This window comes from Saimiri boliviensis, chromosome X, assembly GCF_048565385.1.
Source record: "Saimiri boliviensis isolate mSaiBol1 chromosome X, mSaiBol1.pri, whole genome shotgun sequence".
NCBI classification, from domain to species: domain Eukaryota; kingdom Metazoa; phylum Chordata; class Mammalia; order Primates; family Cebidae; genus Saimiri; species Saimiri boliviensis.
The window spans coordinates 12,050,956-12,073,982 of record NC_133470.1 but is presented as its reverse complement, the minus strand read 5'-3'; the positions used below and the strand labels follow the sequence as shown (position 1 = coordinate 12,073,982).

The window sequence follows — 23,027 nt, the reverse complement described above, 5'->3', positions numbered from 1 at the left end:
GCGAACTATCAGATTCAAGCACTGGGCACTATATTTGTAAACTAAATCTATTGCTTATTAAAATTGCCCCCCAAAAGCCAGAGAGATTGACTGTTCTTCTCTTGGCACACACCACCAAACCGTAAAGGACTTTACATTCAGTAGCTTGTCTCCCTGAAAGTGGCTGACAAGAGAGCCTGATGCATGATACCTGCTTCCCTCCTCTTCCCCCAAACATCCTCTCACATTAGGTAGGCAGTGTGGACAAGTTGCAGGAAGAAGTCTCCAGTCCTTGACTTTGAACTTGTTTTGTGTTTCAGATTGCTGGGCTGATCGATCCCCACTTCATGAAGCTGCGGCTCAGGGGCGCTTACTGGCCCTTAAAACTTTAATTGCACAGGTAAGTGAACTGAAGACTTGATCCTTCATGCTTATGCTATAATTATGCATCATTCTTTATTAGCTTTGGCTGTAGCAGAGGTCTGGCTCACCCTATCCAGGTCCCACCATTGCCATTCTAGGCATGTATGTCCTCTCATGCATCACCATTTATTCTTTCTGCCTCTCCTTTCCTGGAGAGCTCCTTCATTTTCTGCCCAGTTCCCTCCTTTTCTTCTGGGCTTTCCTTTACCTCATAGGAAGTTTCCCTATGAGGGATGATAGAGAGTGCTCTCAAATGAGTGTTGCACTAACTCACTTCATGCTCTTCCAGCATGCATTAGCACCAACAGTCCTGAAATAAAATTAGTAAGCTATTGCTGCCTAACAAATGACCTCAAAACATAATGGCAAAAAACAGCAGATACTTGGATTTTTATGGTTTCTGTGGGCCAGGGAGCAGGTTAGCTAGGTGATTCTGGCTCTGGATCTCTCACAGGCTGCCACATGTCAGCCAGGACTGCAATCATCTCCTGGACCAAATAGGGCAGGATCTGCTTTCAAAGTCACTCACATGGTTGTTGAGAAACCTCAGTTCCTTGCCACATGAGCCTCTCCACAGGGCTGTGTCATGAGATGGCAGCTGGCTTCTCCCAGAGAGAGCACAAGAGGTACCTAAGAAGAAAGTCACAGTTGTTTTATAACCTCATCTCCGCAGTGACATTCTGTCACTTCTTCCATATTCTACTCATTAGTCTGAGTCAATAAGTCCAGCCCACACTCAAGGGGAAGGGATTACACGAGGGAGCCAATGCCTGGTTTCTGGGATTACTGGTGCTATCTTAGAGGCTGCATATCTCAATGATACACTATTTCAAGATCAGTCATTAAAGTAGGTTGACAATGGGTAAATCTGACTCCGTAGGGAACATTTATTGAAGTCTTAGTTATGAAGGCTACTTTATTTATATTTATGACTGCATCCCCAGCACCTTGAACAATGAGTAGGGGCCTAGTAAATATTTGTGAAATGACAAATGAAAGTGTGCAGGCTCCATTTACTTTGTATGTTTTAGAGTCTACATGTATACAGAGGAGGTGAGCCATTATATCTTTCTTCCACAACTTGGCAATCATCTGGCTTTCATGCCATTTTTAATTTAAACAGCTGGGTATACTGTCCCTCCCTCCCTCCCTCCCTTCCTTCCTTTCTTCTTTTCTTCTCTCTCTCTCTCTCTGTATTTTTCATTTACGTGTTTTTTGATTTCTCCTTTATGAGTTGTGTTACTTCTTAAAAAGGAGAGGCAAAAGGAAATCAGCATTGCCAGTAATGATCAAATGAACTTTGTACCTGATTTTATCACTTGCTTATTTATTTTTAAGCACTTTAAATTTGATGTGATTTGATTATTTTAAACATGTAATATATTCACATAGTTCAAAAATAAAAATTATCTAAAAAGGTGGACTGGCCAAGTGCGGTGGCTCACAGCTTTAATCCCAGCACTTTGGGAGGCTGAGGTGGGTGGATCACCTGAGATCAGGAGTTCAATACAAGCCTGGCCAACATAGTGAAACCCTGTCTCTACTAAAAATACAAAAATCAGCGAGGCATGGTGGCGGGTGCCTATAATCCCAGCTACTCGGAAGGCTGAGGCAAGAGAACCGCTTGAATCCAGGGTGTAGAGGTTGCAGTGAGCCCTTATCACACCACTGCACTCCAGCGTGGGTAAAAAAAGTGAAACTCCGTCTCAAATAAATAAATAAATAAATAAATATAAATAAAACGGTGCACAGTGAAAAGTCTTGCACTCACCTCTTCTCTCTCAGTTTCCCACCTCAATATTTTTATTGGCATATTTTTAATAGACTTTTAATTTTTGTATAATTTTAAAGAAGAGTTGAAAAGGATAGAGAGTTTCCACATAATACCCTTTACCCAACTTCCTTTAATGTTGACATCTTACATAGCTATGGTACATTAGTCAAAAATAAGAAGTTAATATTGATACAATACCACTGACTAAACTGCATGCTATTGGGACTTCACCAGTTTTTCTTCTTTTGTTTTCCTATTTCTGTTCCAGGATCCCACATTGCACTGACTATACTTAATAAGCATGTTAGCTTCAATAATGTCATTAAATGTGTAAGGGGCATTCTTTATGGAAAAGTTCAACTTTTTCTTGTATACCCCTACTTCTTTACCCTTACACACTAGTACAAAATGTATTCGTCTACTTTTATAAACTCGGTTTTACATTTAGATAGTGTGGTTAATGTGAGTAAAACATTAAGCCAATGTGAGTAAATGTGAGTAAAATATTAACCCCAGGTTCAGGAGCTCTTGGTTACAGTGCTGGCTGTCACTGACATCCAGTCTTAAAAAGTATTTGAACATTCTACTCCTCCATTTTCTCATGTACAATTGAGGTGATCTACTCTAGGTGATCTTTCGGGCCTCTCCAGTATTACATTTCTACAATTTCAGGGATTCTGAAGTTTTACACCATAACAGTTTTTTGTCTAGCACACTTCTGCCACCTTGTGGACCAACCTGTTTTTCTTATTTTCTCAAAAGGAAAAGACTTTTTCTAACTCTTATTAGATGCCCAGTTTGAAATATGTAGCACAGATCTAGAGTAATGGTATCATATTCAGGACATGAAATAGACAGAATTCAGGAGTCAAAAAGAGGCCTTATGATGAAGGGACAGACAATTATGAGAAATCACAGCTGCTGACCACAGCAATGATGCAGCCAGAGATCTGGCAGAAGATGGTGGGCGCATAAGTTGGAGTTTGGGGTTCAGGGTCATGACACTGGATTTTGGAAGCTTTCAGTGGGTCAGTTACAAGGCAGAGGATCAAAAGCAGGACTCAGTTGGGAAGGACAGGCCAGGGACCTAATTCCTTTTATAAATGAAAAATAAAATTCGAAGGCCTCCCAATCATCTGAATGTACCCCTCCTCTCAGCCAGGGCATTCCAAAGTTAACCTGAAAAATTGATTCAGGCCATGACAGGAAAGGAGGGTTGAACATGCCTTATTATACCCTCCTCCCTTTTGAAATTCAGGAAAAGATGACCAGAATTTAACATCAACACAGACCTTAATTCTGATAAGAAACATTTACAATCTATTCTCTCTGAAGCCTGCTACCTGGAGGCTTCATCTAAATGATAAAACTTTGGTCTCCACAACCCCTTATCATAACCCATATATCCATTACTATTCATAATAACTCTTTCAATCAATTGCCAATCAGAAAATCTGTGAATCTGTAATCTGGAGCCTCAGGTTCCCACTTTGAGTTGACCAACCTTCCCAGGCCAAACAAATGTACGTCTTACAAGTATTTGATTGATGTCTCATGTCTCCCTAAAATGTATAAAACTAGGCTGTGCCTGACAACTTTGGCACATGTTCTCCAGATCTCCTGAGAGCTTGTCATGGGCCACTGGTCACTTATATTTGGCTCAGAATAAATCTCTTCAAATATTTTACAGAGTTTGACTCTTTTTGTCAACACTTTTGCAGATAGAACGTGATCATCAGAGGGAAGGAAATGATAAGAGCCATGTTGTTAAAATCAGGTTATGAAGTCAGAGTTGTCCAGCAGCTAGGCTGACCTTGTCACCTGTCACATGGACTCCAGGACAAGGAAGGGGACGCATGGTAGTATGGGGAGGGAGAATGTGTTAGGATGGGGTGGAGACACTCATATCTGGGTGAGGAAATTAAGATTAGGAGAAGCCCCCTAGCCCAGACTCTAGGACTTCAGAGACCTCTGCACATAGTGGAGTCATGGCTGAAGCAGTGCTGCTACTACACAGCATATGAATCCCAGGAGCACAGTCTACTTACTCTTAAGCCTGGGAGTTACTGTTTTGTTCCAGATAAAATCTGACCTCCTGAACGTGTCTGCACTCCAGCATCTGTACCTCATACCTACTGCTATTCACACCCACAGCAGGCCCATGCCAGCCTGTTCATAGTGACATCTCCGTGGCTCTCCTTACTTTGGTCTTACATCCCTACTCCTGCAATCAACCCTCCATGCTGCTACCAGTAGGCTTCTTAAAAGGCTAATCTATTAGCTCCAGACCCTCTGCAGCCTAGCAGACTTCGTAGGTGCTCCATTTCCTCTAAGACATGTACTCCCTGTTTGGAAATCAAGGCCTTTCATAACCTAGCTCCAGCTTACTATCCTTCTTCATCTCCTCCCATCTCCTGTTTCTTCTTTCTGTGGGTTCTTCCTGTCCCAGAAATCCAACAGTGGCCTTGCCACAGGAAGCAACAGGAAGCAACAGGAAATAACTTCCTGTTGCTTCCTGAATTTGCAGTTTCTATTCTCTCCTAATGGCATACTCTTTCTTGGTCTTCCCAGCTTGAAGCATTTTATGCTTCAAGTCTTAGGTAAATACTACCCCATTTGCGATGTTTTTCTTACTCCTGAAGCCAGATTCAAGGATATCCTATGCTCCCAAATGAATTTTGGGCATACTTCCAATATAGCAATATTCTTGCTCTTTTGTCTTTCATTTTCTGTCTCCCCAGTAGGCTCTGGGAGAAGAGAGACCCATATCGTAAGTTTTGAAGACCCAAGTCCTAGTACATTACCTGCTGCAGAATGCAAAATTAACATTTTTTTTAAAAAATGAATGTGAGATTCTCACATGCTGTGTTGTTTAGACTCCCCTGATTATAACTTCTACTTCTCTCTCTATGGTGCTAATGTTATACCCACAGACTGTGAAAATGTCAGAAACATGTGAAACAACATTGCCTTTTTTTTTTTTTTGAGACAGAATCTCGCTCTGGAATGGAATGCAGTGGCCCAATCTCAGCTCATTGCAACCTATGCCTCCTGGGTCCTGCCTCAGCCTCCTGAGTAGTTAGTACTACAGGTGCATACCACCATGCCCAGCTAATTTTTGTATTTTTAATAGAGATGGGGTTTCACCATGTTGGCCAGGATGGTCTCAATCTCGACCTTGTGAACCACCTGCCTTGGCCTCCCAAAGTGCTGGGATTACAGGTATGAACCACTGTGCCCAGCCAACAGCATTGCTTTCATTGCTATCACAAATGCACCATTTCACTCTCTTCTGCTGGGCTTGGTGGCTTGCACTTGAAATCCCAGCTACTCAGGAGGCTGAGGCAGAAAGATCACTTGAGGCCAGGAGTTTGAGACCAGCCTGGGCAATATAGTGTGACCTCAGTCTCTAAAAAATAAATAAACTTGCTTCTCTCTAAATTATAGGGTGTCAATGTGAACCTGGTGACAATTAACCGGGTGTCTTCTCTCCACGAGGCATGCCTTGGAGGTCACGTGGCCTGTGCCAAAGCCTTACTGGAAAATGGTGCGCATGTGAGTACTGCCCTGCCTATTAGAGTCTATCTGGTCAAGTGCATCTGCTAATGTCCAAAGATAGTTTACCCTCCTGATGGCTTACCCACTCTGGGTATAGGCTGGGCTGGTTCTATCCATGTCCATATTCCATCGTTCAGGCTACTCCTTTCTCTTCAGCTTATACCCCTGTGTGTAAGTATCCAGACATGGCGATTCACAGGAACCTTTCAAAACTGTGCTATTGACCTTAAGAAATCTTTATTGTTTTCTTTATGCATTCATCTGTTGATGGACACTTGGGTTGCTTCCAAGTGTTCGCAGTTGTGAACAGTGTTGCATTAGATGTGGGAATACAGATACCTCTTTGATGTACTGTTTTACTTTCTTTTGGGTATGTATATATACCCAGCAGTAAGATTGCTGGATCATATGGCAGCTCTATTTTTAGTTTTCTGAGAAGCCTCCACACTGTTCCCCATAATGGTTGTACTACTTTACATTCCCACCAACACTGTGTGAGGCTTAAAAAAAATTGTAAAGAACAATAGAAGACACTCTTAATTCAACACCTTACATGAACAACTATTTTAATTGAGCAAAATTATCATAACAAATGTGCTTTTAAAAAATAATAAATTAGGGGAAATCTATAGAATTGAATTTTATCTTATTTTAAATTTATCTCCTAACATTTTTCAAAGGGTGACTGAGGTGCTATATATAATACAGATATCAGAATAGAATCATAAAATCACAACTTCTAAAAATCTTCTGTGTTTAGTTGTCGGATGCTCTTTGTTTCTAATTTTATTGTTTAATTCAGTCCTTGGATTACTTATTTTATTTTAAGACAGAGTCTGGCTCTTTCACCCAGGCTGGAGTGCAGTGACACAGCTCACTGTCACCTCTGCTTCCCCAGTTCAAGTGATTCTCTTGCCTCAGCCTCCCAAGTAGCTGGGACTACAGGCACATGCCACCACAGCCGGCTAATTTTTATATTTTTAGTAGAGATGGGGTTTCACCATATTCGCCAGGCTGGTCTCAAACTCCTGACCTTGTGATTCGCACCCCCTCAGCCTCCCAAAGTGCTGGGATTACAGGCGTATGTTTAATATATAGTAACACACAGGAGTGAGCCATTGAGCCTGACCACATTGTTTATTTTATGAGCTGCTATGTTTCTAAGTGCTTAATGACAGTTTTAAAAATTTTATATGGAAGTTGGGTTTCTACATGAAGAACTGAATATAAAAGTCTTCCTTGTGAAAACTAATTTTTCTGATGCCATCATGGTCATGCATTTTTTTTTTCTTTTTCTTTTTCTTTTTTTGAGACAGAGTCTCTGTTGCCCAGGCTGGAGTGCAGTGGTGCAATCTTATTTGACTGCAGCCTCTGCCTACCAGGTTCAAGTGATTCTCCTACCTCAGCATCCTGAGTAGCTGAGATTACAGGCACCTGCCACCACACCCAGCTAATTTTTGTATTTGTAGCACAGATGGGGTTTCTCCATGTTGGCCAGGCTGGTTTCAAACTCCTGAACTCAGGTGATCCACCCACCTCAGCCTCCCAAAGTGCTGGGATTACAGGCATGAGCCACCGTGCCCGGCTAAGTGGTTGTGCATTTTTTAGGTAGTGCTTGTCAAAGTTACCACTTAGTCAGCTCATGGTTAATGATGAAGAAAGGCTCTGTGAGGGCTGTTTCCTTTCAAGCTAGATAACTGGAGTTATAGGCAGACTGCTGACAATGTCAGGTCTGAGAGGAGGCTAAAGACATGTTTCCTTGTGTTTGTCAATTTTATAAAGAAACAGCCAATAAATACTGTATCATACCATTTAACATTAATCAGAATGAGAAAAGAAATAAGAGAAAGTTGGTCCATCAGTAGACAGTCCCTCATTATTGGCAGTCACATGAATACTTCAAACTCAGTGCATCTGTAACTGTGCTTATCATGTTCTTCCGTCCAGGACCTGCTCCTCATCTTGGGTTCCTAGTCTCAGAGGCCTGGTGAAACATCCTCTTGGTTTCACAAGCTCCAAACCTGAGAGTCATCCTATTTCTTTCATCTCCCTGTCTAATTAATGAAAAACTCCTGCTAATTTTACTTTCTAAGTATTTCCCAAGTCTATCCTCTCCTTTGTCTACTCCCATAGTCATCTAAATTATTTGTTATATTATCAAAATGATTTCTCTTAGTGTTTGTCTTCCCTAATAGAAGTCAGCCTACTCAAAGAGAGGCAATTGTCTTAGTACTGTTTCCAAAACATTAGCACCTAGTAGATGCTCAATAAATGTTCACTGACGTGAACTAAGAGAGAAATTTATAGGAAATCACATAAGAAGACACCTTCCTAGACTGAGGATGAGGATGATACTTAGTAAAACACAAATCAAACTAGTCCTACCAAATATTTTTTAGTAAAAATATAAATAGATTAGAAACCCCTAGCAATATGAATTTATACACATTTCCCCCTGACCTTGTCTGTCTCTGCCATCTTAGCATCTTATCTTTAACTTTCCAACTTAATGAGGATTTGGCTGGGTGTGGTGGCTCGTATCTGTAATCCCTGCACTTTGGCAGGCTTAGGCAGGCGGATCATTTGAACCCAGGAGTTTGAGACCAGCCTGGTAGCCAGACTCTGTCTACAAATAATTTTTTAAAAATTGTGGGTCATGGCGATGTATGCCTGTAGCCCCAGCGGCTCAGGAGGCTGAGGCAGGAGGATCACTTGAGTCTAGGAATTCAAGGCTGAGTGAGCTCTGATCATGACACTGCACTCCAGCCTGGATAGCAGAGCAAGACCCTGTTTCAGGGGTTATATTGGAGCTCTGGAGACAAATCTTTTTTGTGTCCAAAGCAAGTACATAAAGAATCCTGATTATCACAAGTTTGTATCCTTAGTTGTTGAAGCAAAGTGGGTTTCATATCAAAAACTTGACTGTCCTACATTTCAATGGCATCAGAAACTCCCACCACTCCTGTAGTTCCCGATGTTCTTTCCAGCCTGTTGTTGATATGCAAAGATGCCTCCCAGCCCTGCTGGTTCTCATGTGCCTCCCACATCCCTACAAGGTACCAAAGATGGCTGCAGATACCATGGTGATGGCTGCTTTCTAGGTCCCTTTGGGTTGGTCATGTTATCTCTAGGAGTAACAGCTGGCATGTGTAATTTGTGTGGATTATAGTAGACCAGAGAGGAAGCTGTGGCAAGAAAGAGGAGAATTGCCAAGGAGACTTTTTTGTAAGCATGGATGTTGGGACCACATCTAGCTGATTTCTCCAGTGCTTTTGGTTCATGCCATGTTTTTTCATGATTCAGAGGGGAGTCATATTAATGGAAAATGGAAATAATCATTGTTGCAATGCTTATTGAATGCTTACTGGGTGACACGTAATGTTTTAAATGTTTAACATGTAGTGACTCATCGATCCACCCAATAACTTCATGAGGTTTCATAATACTGTAAAGATGTGGAGTTCCCTCACTTATTCCCCAGTGTGGGAAATTCCTCTAGGCAAATACATAGGAAGACATATTTGGAGATGGTGAGAACGAGAAGTAACAAATCCCCTGGGTCTCTCTTTGCCCATCGTTAGGTCAATGGAGTGACAGTTCACGGAGCCACACCCCTCTTCAATGCTTGCTGCAGTGGCAGTGCTGCATGTGTCAATGTACTGCTGGAGTTCGGAGCCAAGGCTCAGTTTGAGGTGCACCTGGCCTCGCCTATCCATGAAGCAGTGAGGAGAGGTAAATGAGTCACCACAATGCATTTAAAACATTGATGGAATCACTCCAATCTGTATGAATCAATGGTCTAGTGTTAGTCATGCAAGGGTGACCCTGATCTTTCTCACTATTAGAATACGTGTGGCTTAGAAATCCCACAGCAGTAGCTTCAATTTGCCTATATCTTTAGGAAATACCAGTGTGGCACAAAACAGCTCTTCTTATAACTTGGGAATGCTTTCCTGTCTCAGATTTCCCATTTCCTGGGGATAGTCTATTGGCAGGCCCTTCCAGAGCCTCTTTGCTGGTGTTTTGGTGGCAGCTGGTACAGCCAAGGCAGTAGTTGTGACTTCCCTGAATTGTATTATGCTTATATCTCTGACCTTGGTAGGCAAGAACAGCTTATCCTCCAAAGCCATAAAATACTAGTCACTAACCTAAAATAAGTTATGAAAGCATCCGAAAGCCAAGGCAGGTACTATCTCTAATGGAATAGTAAATGTAACTGCTCATAATAAGTTACACAGTCTAGATGGGTTGATGACTTCAAAGTCATAGTTATTGAAAAGAAAAGGCTGCAACTTTCCAAAGTATAGCATTGGAAATCTTGAAGTTGACTCTAGTCTTCTATGTTGTCAGTTAATTTCAAAGTGAAGGAAAGTAGTAAATTTAAGGAATTTTAAAATTATATGCACAGACAAGACATGAATGAGAAGATGCCACTGAAAGAAGGCTATTTGTCAAAGGTCACACCCAAAGAGCAACATTTTGATGATAGCTGGTGAGGGAGTTCTCTTATACTGAGATCAGAAATACAATGATGAAGTTAAAACACTCTAGACATAGTGATCTTTGATGGTGTAATTGGGATAAAATACTTTATTTCAAAAGGCAAAAGTGAAAGATTTGTTCCAGGTTATTAAACATGTCGCTTGCCAATTTTTTTTTTCCAGTGGATTACTTTAAATGATGCAAAAGACCCAAATCTAAATATATCTATGTCTCTTATGTTCTAAATGTATTTAATACATATTTACTAATTAATAACTGATGTTAGTCATTTCCCAAACATCATGTAAGTCCTTTAAGTTGTAGAGTAATAAACTACTTTGGAAATGACATAAAAGTTTTTTTTTTTTTTTTTTTTAAAGACCGAGTCTGTGTTATCACCCAGGCTAGAATGCAGTGGCATGATTTCTGCTCACTGCAACTTCTGCCTCCTGAGTTCAAGTGATTCTCCTGCCTCAGCCTCCCAAGTAGCTGGGATTACAGGTGTCTGCCATCACCATCAGCTAATTTTTGTATTTTTAGTAGAGATGGGGTTTCACCGTGGTGGTCAGGCTGGTCTTGAACTCCTGACCTCAGGTGATCCACCCGCCTTGGCCTCTCAAAGTACTGGGATTATAGGTGTGAGCCATAGTGCCCGGCCATAAAAGTCTTTTTAAAATATTTAATATTGATTTGAAGTACATTTTTGAAGTAAAAATTATTATTTGTATTTTCATACAAATGTTTAAAAATTGATAAGTATTAGGAATGGTTTGAATCTGCAGTGCTTAGCTGTATATGGAGCTTTTGGTATCTGTGTGCCTATAAAACATATATGCTCATAATAAACACATAATTTGTATTTCTCTATATATTTTTCTGTATTGTAAAGCATTTTAAGGATAAATATCCATGGAATAGAAGAATGATTAGCAAATTCATTATTATTTTTTTTTTTTGAGACGGGGTTTCGCTCTTGTTACCCAGGCTGGAGTGCAATGGCGCGATCTCGGCTCACTGCAACCTCCGCCTCCTGGGTTCAAGCAATTCTCCTGCCTCAGCCTCCCTAGTAGCTGGGACTACAGGCACATGCCACCATGCCCAGCTAATTTTTGTATTTTTAGTAGAGACAGGGTTTCACCATGTTGACCAGGATGGTCTCGATCTCTTGACCTCGTGATCCACCCGCCTCGGCCTTCCAAAGTTCTGGGATTACAGGCTTGAGCCACTGCACCCGGCCAGTGCAAATTCATTATTTTATACCTTTATATTAGTGCTACCCATTTAACTTTTCTGTATTCACTTTTAAAACTTTCTGAGAGGCTGGGCGCGGTGGCTCACGCCTGTAATCCCAGCAATTTGGTAGGCCGAGGCGGGTGGATCACGAGGTCAAGAGATCGAGACCATCCTGGTCAACATGGTGAAACCCCGTCTCTACTAAAAAATACAAAAAATTAGCTGGGCATGGTGGCGCGTGCCTGTAGTCCCAGCTACTCGGGAGGCTGAGGCAGGAGAATTGCCTGAATCCAGGAGGCGGAGGTTGCGGTGAGCCGAGATCGTGCCATTGCACTCCAGCCTGGGTAACAAGAGGGAAACTCTGTCTAAAAAAAGAAAAAAAAAAAAAAAAACTTTCTGAGAATATTTAAATTTAACTCAAACTAGGCTGTTTCTTGCTCTTAAAAAAGACAAGAATAATTCAAAAATATGTATTAAATTCCCTGTATTTTCCAGGTAGTTTTAGGAACTTAACTAGGTATTATTTCTGGATTCTTAAAGCTCTAAACCTCTATGAACAAGCTGAGTCATAGTTTGAGTCAATACATTGACATATGGATGCCGTAATGCAGGTATAATATTTAATTATGTGAACAAATAGTTTGAATCAACCGAGTCCTGTTTGTACATTTTGATGCATATTTATATTTAATTTAGAATTTGTGATAAATCAGGTACGTCTAAAATGAAGCTAACTTTTATGTTATCTACAAAGAAAAGGTTGGCTAAATTAATTAGCAATGACGTGAATTTTTTAGGGAGACATTTAAGTCTTCAAAGAGGACTAACTCTTGGCAAACTCCCATCAATACCTGAGAAGCACTCTCTCCCAAACAAAGCATTCACAGGTTGCAAATTAATCATGTCTATCTCTTTTTTGGGCAAACTCTCAAAGGAGAATGCTTGCTTACATAGTTGTTGTTAGCCACTGAATTTAAAACTGTATTTGAATATATATATATATATATATATATATATATATTTTTTTTTTTTTTTTTTCTTTTTTTTTTTTGAGAGAAAGTTTCACTCTTGTTGCCCAGGCTGGAGAGCGATAGTGCAATCTCAGCTCACCACAACCTCTGCCTCCTGGGTTCAAGTGATTCTCCTGCCTCAGCCTCCCGAGTAGCTGGGATTACAGGCATGTGCCACCACGCCCTGCTAATTTTGTGTTTTTAGTCGAGGTTTCTCCATTTTGGTCAGGCTGGTCTCGAACTCCTGACCTTGTGATCCACCTGCCTTGGCCTCCCAAAGTGCTGGGATCACAGGTGTGAGCCACCATGCCCAGCCGTATTTAAATATATTCTATACTTAAGACTTCTTTCTTTCTCATAGGTGTTTTCCAGACTAACCAAAATAAGGTTGCAGGCCATATATCCAATCTCACATGCATGGATAAAGAAGAGAATGAGAGATTTGTAATAGAGAGGGGACAGAGTTCTCTTGGGTTTGAGCACTAGCTTTTCAGAGTAATAATAGGCCTAGTCATTTATCCCTCTGGGTGTTGTCACTTCCATTTGTAAATGGTAGCCTCATTCTGGTGAGTGATTTCAGCTGTGCTCCTTGGAGCCCTTAGTTTAGTTAAAGTTAATTCAGGCGCTGCAAAGAGGAGTTGGAGAGGGGAAGCATGGGCATGCTTCTCTTTTTAATTGGTATTATTTTGAGGATTTCTACCTAAGATTTCCAAAAATAAACAAAAAAATTTTTTTCTACTACAAAAAGAGATCTTGATTATTTCTCTTTCTTTCTCTTTTTTTAAATTTTGAGATGGAGTCTCGCTGTGTTGCCCAGGCTGGAGTACAGTGTCACAGTCTCAGCTCACTGCAACCTCCACCTTCCAGGTTCAAGCAATTCTCCTGCCTAAGCCTCCCGAGTAGCTGAGACTACAGGCGCACACCACCATGCCCAGCTAATTTTTGTATTTTTAGTAGAAATGGGGTTTCACTGTTAGCCAGGATGGTCTTGATCTCCTGACCTTGAGATCCACATACCTCGGCCTCCCAAAGTGCTGGGATTACAGGCATAAGCTACCGTGCCTGGATGATCTAGGTTATTTCTAAAGCCCATTTCAGATAAGCAATCCTATAATTCTGTGAATATTTAATACGTCCCTTAGTTGAATGAGGGTATCTTGTGTTTCACTAGGTCACAGAGAGTGCATGGAGATCCTGCTGGCAAATAATGTCAACATTGACCATGAGGTGCCTCAGCTCGGAACTCCCCTCTATGTGGCCTGCACCTACCAGAGGGTGGACTGTGTGAAGAAACTTTTAGAATTAGGTAATTGCCAAAAATCTTTTAATGAAAAAACTTGTTAACTTTTTTGGTTCTCTGTAGCTTCAAAGACGAAGTTCTTGTCATGCTTGAAAAATATTTGGTTGGCATTTTATGTTTGAATGCTAAAAACAGAACTTCTCTAGAGAAATGAGTGTATTTCTCAGGCCTACTTCCTTTGATGTTAACTCCATTTACCTGGTATTGTTCTCCCTGGTTGTCAGAAGATGGCTGCCAGCAATACCTGGGTTCACAGCCTTCCTTATCCATACACAGCAAGAAAGAGCATTGGTTGTTTTTGAGTCACATGCCCATCTTTGAACCCTTCATGGGGGCCAAGGGAATACAATACATTGATTGGTCTAGGCCTAGATTTCAGTCTACTCTGCAGTTATTAGGTTTTACTGGAAACACAAGAACTGGAACTCACAAGAGGGTGGTTTCCCGTTGGGAAATCTAGGTATGCTTGCCAGGAAGGTGCTGCACATTAAAAACAACAGACATTTGCTACAGGCTAGTTTGTATCTATCCTGCTATGGTATTTAGTCATTTTAAAAGGAATTCTAAAAGGCATGTACAGAAACTGAGAGTCCATAGAAAAATGAAATATCTTTTTTTTTTTTTTTTTTTTTGAGATGAAGTTTCGCTCTTAATGCCCAAGCTGGAGTGCAATGGCACGACCTCAGCTCACTGCAACCTCCGCCTCCCGGGTTCAAGCGATTCTCCTGCCTCAGCCTCCCGAGTAGCTGGGATTACAAGTGCACACCACCACCACACCCGGCTAATTTTTTGTATTTTTAGTAGAGATGGGGTTTCACCGTGTTGGCCAGGCTGGTCTCGAACTCCTGACCTCTGGTAATCCACCCTCCTCAGCCTCCCAAAGTGCTGGGATTACAGGTGTGAGCCACCACGCCTGGCCAAAAACATGAAATATCTTGAAACTATTATTTGCTTAAAGATTCAAGAAACTTAGTCCCTGACATAAAGGTAGAGATTGTAGTAAAAACCTTTATTTCTCATCATTTACTGTTCTCTGCAGTAAGTACAGTAAATTCTTTTTTTTGAGCCCCAAATAATATAAATACTAAATAAACTTAGCTTTATCTTTTGCCCCAAAACATAATAACCATGTAACAGGAGCCTCAAATACTTTATTTTGTATGTCACACAGTTTGTATGGGAATGCAAGTATTTAAAATGACTAAAAATATCTAAATTCACTTTTCTCACCAAAGTATTTTAAGTAGCCTTAGTAGGCATTGCTGAGGTTCTAGGCTTAAGTTGCGTATTTTCTTTTCTTTTTGAGACAGAGTCTTGCTCTGTCGCCAGGCTGGAATGCAGTGGCGCGATCTCGGCTCACTTCAACCTCTGCCTCCCAGGTTCAAGCAGTTCTCTGCCACAGCCTCCTGAGTAGCTGGTACTACAGGTGTGCGTCACCATGCCCAGCTAATTTTTGTATTTTTGGTAGAGACGGATTTCACCATGTTGGCCAGGATGGTCTCGATCTCTTGACCTCGTGATCTGCCTGCTTTGGCCTCTCAAAGTGCTGGATTACAGGCATGAGCCACCCCACCCAGCCTAAGTCGCATATTTTCAAAGATTTGTCACATATGTCATGGTACTTAAAATGTCTTTATATGCAATGACTATATTTAAAGCTTGTTGTGCTTTACGTTACCATTTAGTGTTGAATTGTGGCCATCTGTTTTGTTAAGGGGCCAGTGTCAACCATGGTCAATGGCTGGACACCCCACTCCATGCTGCAGCGAGGCAGTCCAATGTGGAGGTCATCCACCTGCTAACTGACTATGGAGCTAACCTGAAGCGTAGAAATGCTCAGGGCAAAAGTGCACTTGATCTGGCGGCTCCAAAAAGCAGCGTGGAGCAGGCGCTCTTGCTCCGTGAAGGTAACCAAAGGCTGGGTATCCATTCCTCTTCCATAAGCACAGTCTCTCTCCTTCCTGTCTCCTTTGTAGCATTTTTTCCTTTTTCTTTTCTCTTTTTAATTGAAGGTGGCATTGTGGGAGGTGACAAGCTCTGTCATCACTGACCTGTCTTCTAGGATTTTATATGCTATGTATATTCACTTACAACCAAAGGGAAGTTACATATAACCGGAGTGTTGCTTTGTATTTTCCATAACAATAACCAGAAACCTTGTTTTTACCCTGAAAATCTTGAATTTCCGTGTATATCCTGGCATAAGCATATGATTGAGTAAACCAAAACTCTGCTTTGTAATATTAGGAGACAGTCTGATGGCGAATTCAAAAGACTTGAGTCAGAGTCAGCAGAGGAGGACACAGAGTAGTATTTCAGAAACCCTACTGAAGAGTGAGGTTGCTTTCCTGTTCTCCAGATCAAGGAGTAGGTGGGTCTGCAGTCTTCATTGTATCACTCCCATTTCCACCATGGGCATTAAGAGCAATTATTATTATTATATTTTTTTTGAGACAATGTCTCGCTCTGTCACCCAGGCTGGAATGCAGTGGCACCATCTCGGCTCACTGCAACCTCTGCCTCCTAGGTTCAAGCAATTCTCCTGCCTTAGCCTCCTGAGTAACTGGGACAACAGACACCTGCCACCATGCCAGCTAATTTTTGTATTTTTAGTAGAGACGGGGTTTTACCATATTGGTCAGGCTGGTTTTGATCTCCTGACCTCAGGTAATGCACTCGCCTCAGTCTCCCAAAGTGCTGGGATTATAGGTGTGAGCCACCGCTCCTGGTCAAGAGCAACTATTGATGCCAGAAAAGGAAAAGTGAGCATCTGAAATGCTTCATATCTCCAATTCAGAAGAGAACCTCTTATGTGTATATAGTAAGAAAATATTTTCTGAGCCTATATTGATTATTTGTATGCTTGGAGAATATTAAAGATAATCATAATTATTCAGCTTTACGTGTGCCAGGCACTGGGCTAAATTGGAAACATAGATTAATCTCACTGACTTTTTAAAACTTTAAAGCAGTGGGAACTTTATATGGTAGTAGCTGGTTGCTATGCCAGGTACAAATGGGAAAAGAAAAGCATAGGGAAGGTCACACAGCTAGCTACATTATAGAATTAGGTAGGATTCTGAGTCGTCTGACCCCAGAATGTGCACTCTTAATGTTATGTGGCCCCAACCCGGAATCTTCTGAAACAACATTCAGTGAGGAGGGTCTTATTTCACTCACCAGTTCCATTTTGTGAAACCACCCCGTCATATATACCTTCCGAGTAGAATGCTTGGTTTTAACTATTTTAGGAATAGTCTTTCCAAATCAGTGCTTCTTAAGATTTAACATGCATATCAGTTCACTTGGGGATTTCCTTAAAATGCAGATTCTTATTCAGGTGGTTTAAGATGGGGCCTGTGACTCTGCATGTTTAGCAGGCTCCCATGTGATGTTGATGCTGCTCATCTAAGGACCACACTTTGAGTACCACTGGTCCTAGATGATGATGATGATGATGATGATGATGATGATGATGATGATGATGATTTAGACGGAGTTTTGCTCTTGTCGCCCAGGCTGGAATGCAGTGGCGCACAATCTCAGCTCACTGCAACCTCCGCCTCCTGGGTTCAAGCAATTCTCCTGCCTCAACCTCCTCAGTAGCTGGGATTACAGGCACACGCCACCACACCCAGCTAATTTTTCTTTTTCTTTTTTTTTTTTTTTTTTTGAGATGGAATCTTGCTCTGTCATCCAGGCTGGAGTGCAGTGGCACAATCTCGGCTTACTGCAACCCCTGCCTCCCGCATTCAAGCAATTCTCCTGCCCCAGCCTCCGTAGTAGCTGGGATTACAGGCGTGCAGAACTCACCCAGCTAATTTTTGTATTTTTAGTAGAGACTGGGTTTCACCATGTTGGTCAGGCTGGTCTCAAACTCCTGACCTTGTGATCCACCTGCCTTGGCCTCCCAAAGTGTTGGGATTACAGGAGTGAGCCACTTCACTCAGTCAATTTTTTGTATTTTTAGTAGAGACAGGGTTTCATCGTGTTGGCCAGGCAGGTCTTGAACTCCTGACCTCAGGTGATCCACTCGCCTTGGCCTCCCAAAGTGCAAGGATTACAGGCATGAGCCACCACGCCCGGCCTAAATTATTTTCAGTAGTCTAGATCATTAATTATTGTTCTTTTATTTGAATCTTCACCAGAATTATGATCTTCCTTAGCAGATCCCAGCTTGGAAATATCAGGTACTTTCCAACTGTTAGCAGAGACTGTAGTTTATAGAAGTTTTCACATTTCCTATTTTCTTCTACCAAAAATGTTTCTAGGTCTAGGATTTGTAGACTTGGAAATCCTGGACAGGGGCAAGCTTCTCCGTCCTTTGTCTTCATAAATATAGCCACTTGTTCTAGAAAGATTAATACCAACTACATCAGAGTTCACTCTGGTGTCAGTGTCTCTAGGCACTGGACAGTTTGTTAACATTTTGCAGAGGAGGTTAAGTAGGACAACAGGTTCAGAAGTTTTCTATTCTTGCTTCCCAAGATTTTAACTAAGATCGATTGTTTGGTCCTCCACGTAGCTTTCTATATCATGGATGCTCCTTGGCAATGTAAAGCCAAATGTTACCTGGCTAATCGCATATGCAGTCCACCAGTTTTCATGGGTGGTGAGATGCTGTTACAGTGGATTTTTTTTGAAAAGGAAAACTTTGTATAGGCCAGTAATTAGGTTTTCTTGAAGAGATCTTTACTGATTCAGTCAGGTTAGTAAATAATGACTGTGCAACTAGTATTGTAGCCAAAAGCTCATTCATCCTATTCAACCATATTCTGGACTCTCATCAGCTGATTTTTCCTTAAGGATTCAAAGCCATTCAAAGCCATAGGCAGGATGATTCCAATGAGACTCTATGAGATTACAAGAGACTGAGTTTCAGGGAACAATAGGGTCTGAGTTGAGTCCTTCCTACAGATCTTTATTAAGCTGGAATCCTTGCAAGAATAGAAGGCCTCTTCAGATTTAAGTTGAGATCCAGCCAGCACCACTTCATGGGCAGCTAGAACTGGTAGGTCCAGGAGTACTTTGAGGGCTGAATATCTGGCCCCTGGCACATCTCCTAATACTGCCTCTGTGACCACACAGGTGGAACTTCCTGCTGATACCCTTTCCATATTTTCACTCTGTTCTGCAGCTCTGTCTTGGAGTCCTATGTGTTCGGTCCTTCCATTTGCATTTTCTCCTTGGCCAGTGTATTACTTTCATTGGCACATTCAATATATGAATGAGATACATTCCCTTTAGACCCCACACTTCATTGCCTAACTTGCCTCTGGTTAGCCTCATGCTTCGACATTGGTAATCCAATTACCATTGGAAAATCAACTTAAAGAAATACATTTCCTCCAGAGGGGCAAAGCGGGATCCACTGTCTGTATTTAGTGTCTGCTACCTCATTCTATAGTTTCTATACAGATCCAGCTTCTCTTCTGCTTTTAGAAAGTTTCAGCCTCTTCCAGTTGTCTGACTTCCCCCTTCTACCCCACTTCCCACCACTATGAAGGTAACACCATTTTTATTTCTCTCTCAGGCCCTCCTGCTCTTTCCCAGCTGTGTCGCCTGTGTGTCCGGAAGTGTCTTGGTCGAGCATGTCATCAAGCCATCCACAAGCTATGTCTGCCGGAGCCGCTTGAACGATTCCTGCTATACCAATAGTGCTGTGTCCCTGGGAAGATACTTGGAACTACACAGATAGTTGTCTGCTGTACCTAGAGTACCTAGTGTAGATGCTCAACAGCTAGACCAGGCATCCCCATACTTTTTACACAGGGGGCCAGTTCACTGTCCCTCAGACCATTGGAGGGCCGCCACATACTGTGCTCCTCTCACTGACCAACAATGAAAGAGGTGCCCCTTCCTGAAGTGCGGCGGGGGACCGGATAAATGGCCTCAGGGGGCCTCATGCGGCCCGCGGGCCGTAGTTTGGGGACGCCTGAGCTAGACTCTCACTATCTTCAAATGAGCTCAGTTGAAGTAAATCCCCTATGAGCTAGAACACTTGATGAGTGGAAACTCCTGGTTAGTTTAATGTTCTCATTAACCAAGGGGCAACCAGAAACCATTTAGCTTTTAGCTCGTGTTGTTAAAAAACTTAAAAAAATGTGAGGTAGAGTGAAAATAATAGGCAATTTTATTTTTATGATTCAGGATCTTCTTGTACCTAAAAGTCAACATTCTGAATATTGTATAGACACACGTAAATTCAGGTGGATAAGATTATAACAAATGTTAGGTATTCCAAGATATGTTCTTGATTTAGTTCTTCCCTTCAGCCCTTCCCCATTTTTTTTCTTTCTTTCCTTGAATAAATCTCTGCTATAATTTTGATTTTTGTGTGTATATATATATACACACACACACATATTTAATGTTTTCAAAGTCCCTAATATATATATAGTTTATATATATATATGTTTTCAAAGTCCTTAGTATATGTATAAGCCTATATGCATGTTTTCAAAGTTATTTATATATAAAGTTTTATATATATACATATATATATATATATACACATATATAAACTTCATATATATACATATCTAAAGTTAAGTATTTCAAAAACATAGTTAACTGAGGCTTCCAGTTACTGAGGTCCTGGTTGATAAGAGAGACTTTGGAAGAGATCAGTGTACCTAGAGGTTAGGGTCTATTGCTTATTGCTTCTGATATCAAATACTATTATTTGAAGTAAGCAGTTCTAGGATTGAGCAACACTGGGTGTTTCCAACAACCTGAACCCACAGTCATTGTCTGAGGCATGTTACAACCGAAGCACTCGCTTATTTTCAAAGTCAAGATCCTCATGGTTTTTGAAATAATTACATATTGATGCCAGCCACCAAAGTGGGCTCAATGCTGGGTGGACAGGCGCCCAAAATAAGCACAAAGGTATATAAAAAGAGGCTTCTCCTTTCTGTCTTCTGCTTCTCCTTCATCTCATCTCTCTCTCCTTCTGCCATCCCTCCTCTTTCTCTCTTCTTTCTCCTTTTTGTGAATTTAGAACATGGGAAATGAATAGACTTTTAATTATTGTAAGTATTACGGTCATGGTTCTAAAATGAAAATTCCCTCTCAGATCATCCTAAGACTCATTTCACACATGTATTTTTTCCCCATTTTTTCTAGACCTCTGGCTCTCAACTGGAGACAGTTTTGCCCCACTCCACTGAGACGTTTGTCAATGTCTGCAGACATATTTATTTGCAACAACTAGGGGAAAGTTGCTACTACCATCTGGAAGGTGGAGACCAGGGATGGAACTAACCACCCTACAGTGCACAGGACAGCCCACAACAAAGAATGATCAGGTCCAAAACGTCAATAGTACCGAGAGTGAGAAACCCTGCTCTAAACCTATGCTATTCAATACAGTAGCTCCTAGCCACATATGGCTAATAAGCACAGGACTTGTGGCTAGGCTGAATTAAGATATGTTGTAAGTGTAAAATACATATTACATTTTAATGATTTGGTTAAAAAAAAAAAAGAATGTTGAATATTAATAACTTTTTTCTTTTATTAGTTTTTTTTTTTTTTGAGGTGGAGTTTTGCTTTTGTCACCCAGGCTGGAGTGCAGTGGCTCAGTGCACCCTCTGCCTCCCGGGTTCAAGTGATTCTCCTGCCTCAGCCTTTGGAGTAGCTGGAATTTCAGGCATCTGCCACCGCGCCCAGCTAATTTTTTTTTTTTTGAGACCGAGTTTCCCTCCTTTTGCCCAGGCTGGAGTGCAGTGGCATGATCTCGGCTCACCGCAACCTCCACCTCCTGGGTTCAAGCGATTCTCCTGCCTCAGCCTCCCATGTAGCTGGGATTACAGGTGCGTGCCACCAGGCCCAGCTAATTTTATATTTTTAGTAGAGATGGGGTTTCACCATGCTGGTCAGGCTGGTCTTGAACTCCTGACCTCAGGTGATCTGCCCGCTTTGACCTCCCAAAGTGCTGGGATTACAAGTGTGAGCCACCGCGTCCAGCCCTGTATATTTTTTTCTTAGTAGAGACAGGATTTTACCATGTTGGCCAGTCTGGTCTCAAACTCTTGACCTCAACTGATCTGCCCACCTCTTCTTTTTTGTTTTATTTTTTATTTTTTTGTTTTAAAATATTAATAACTTTTGATGTTGTGTTTTTAATTTTTTGAAAACTTCCATACTGTTTTCCATAATAGTTGTGCTAATTTACATTCCCACCAATAGTGTATAAGAATTCCCTTTTCTCCACATCTGTACCAGCACTTGTTATATTTCATTTGTTGGATAGTAGCCATTCTAACTGGGGTAAGATGATACCTCACTGTGGCTTTGATTTGCCTTTTCCTGATTAGTGATGTTGGACATTCTTTCATATACCTGTTGGCTATTTGTATGTCTTTTTTTTGAGAAATGTCTATTCAGATCCTTTTCTCTTTTTAAAATCAGATTATTTGTTTTGTTGTTGTCAAGTATGATCCAGCAATCCCATTACTGGATATTTATCAAAAAGAAAGGAAATCAGTGTATGGAAGAGGTACTTGCACCTCCATGTTTATTGTAGCTCTATTCACAAGAGCAATATATGAAATCAACTTAAATGTCTATCAACAGATAAATGGATAAAGAAAATGTGGTCTATATGAAAAATGAAATACTATTCAGCCTTAACAAAGAAGGAAATCCTGTCATTTGCAGCAACATGGATGAGCCTAGAGGACTTTATGTTAAGTAAAGTAAGTCAAGCACAGAAAGATAAACACCATATGTTCTTGCTCACATGTGAAAGCTAAAAAACTGAGCTCATAGAAACAGAGTAGAATTATGCTTATTAGAGACTGGGAAGGGTAGTGGGGAGGGTACAAGAGGGAAATGTTGGTTAATGGATACAAAATTATAATTGGATAGAAGAAATAATTTCTAGTGTTTCATAGCACTGTAGGGTAAATGTGGTTAACAATAATTTATTATATATTTTTAAAAAGCTGGAAGAGAAGATTTTGAATGTTCATAGCAGCAATGATAAATGTTTGAGGTGATGGATATGCTAATCACTCTGATTTGATCATTTCTAGGTATTAAAATATCACTCTGTACCCCATAAATATATATGATTATTACATACCAAATAAAATTAAAAGAAAAAAACTTCTGATGATCATACACTGAAATGATAATCTTTTGAATATATTAGATAAAATATATTATTAAAATTAATTTCACTGGCTTTTTACTTTTTTAGTGTGACTATAATTACTTTTTAATTACATGTGTGGCTCACATTACATTTCTATTAATAGTA

The 23,027-nt window shown here is 40.9% G+C and overlaps 1 protein-coding gene across 4 annotated transcripts in view; it reads left to right on the top strand.

The window, feature by feature from the left end:
• The window catches only part of ASB11 (ankyrin repeat and SOCS box containing 11), a 34,905-nt gene extending 11,959 nt beyond the window's left edge, over nucleotides 1–22,946 (top strand). For 3 of the 4 annotated variants that reach the window (XM_003920339.4, XM_010336585.3, XM_010336583.3), the window contains exons 2-7: nucleotides 300–379; nucleotides 5,624–5,731; nucleotides 9,316–9,466; nucleotides 13,631–13,765; nucleotides 15,475–15,666; nucleotides 19,293–22,946. In XM_003920339.4, the coding sequence (XP_003920388.1) occupies nucleotides 300–379; nucleotides 5,624–5,731; nucleotides 9,316–9,466; nucleotides 13,631–13,765; nucleotides 15,475–15,666; nucleotides 19,293–19,417 (791 nt within the window). In that variant the 3' untranslated portion in view covers nucleotides 19,418–22,946. The remainder of the gene's footprint in view (nucleotides 1–299; nucleotides 380–5,623; nucleotides 5,732–9,315; nucleotides 9,467–13,630; nucleotides 13,766–15,474; nucleotides 15,667–19,292) is intronic. The other variant, XM_010336591.3, reaches the window with a different exon arrangement.
• Nucleotides 22,947–23,027: the final 81 nt, after the last annotated feature.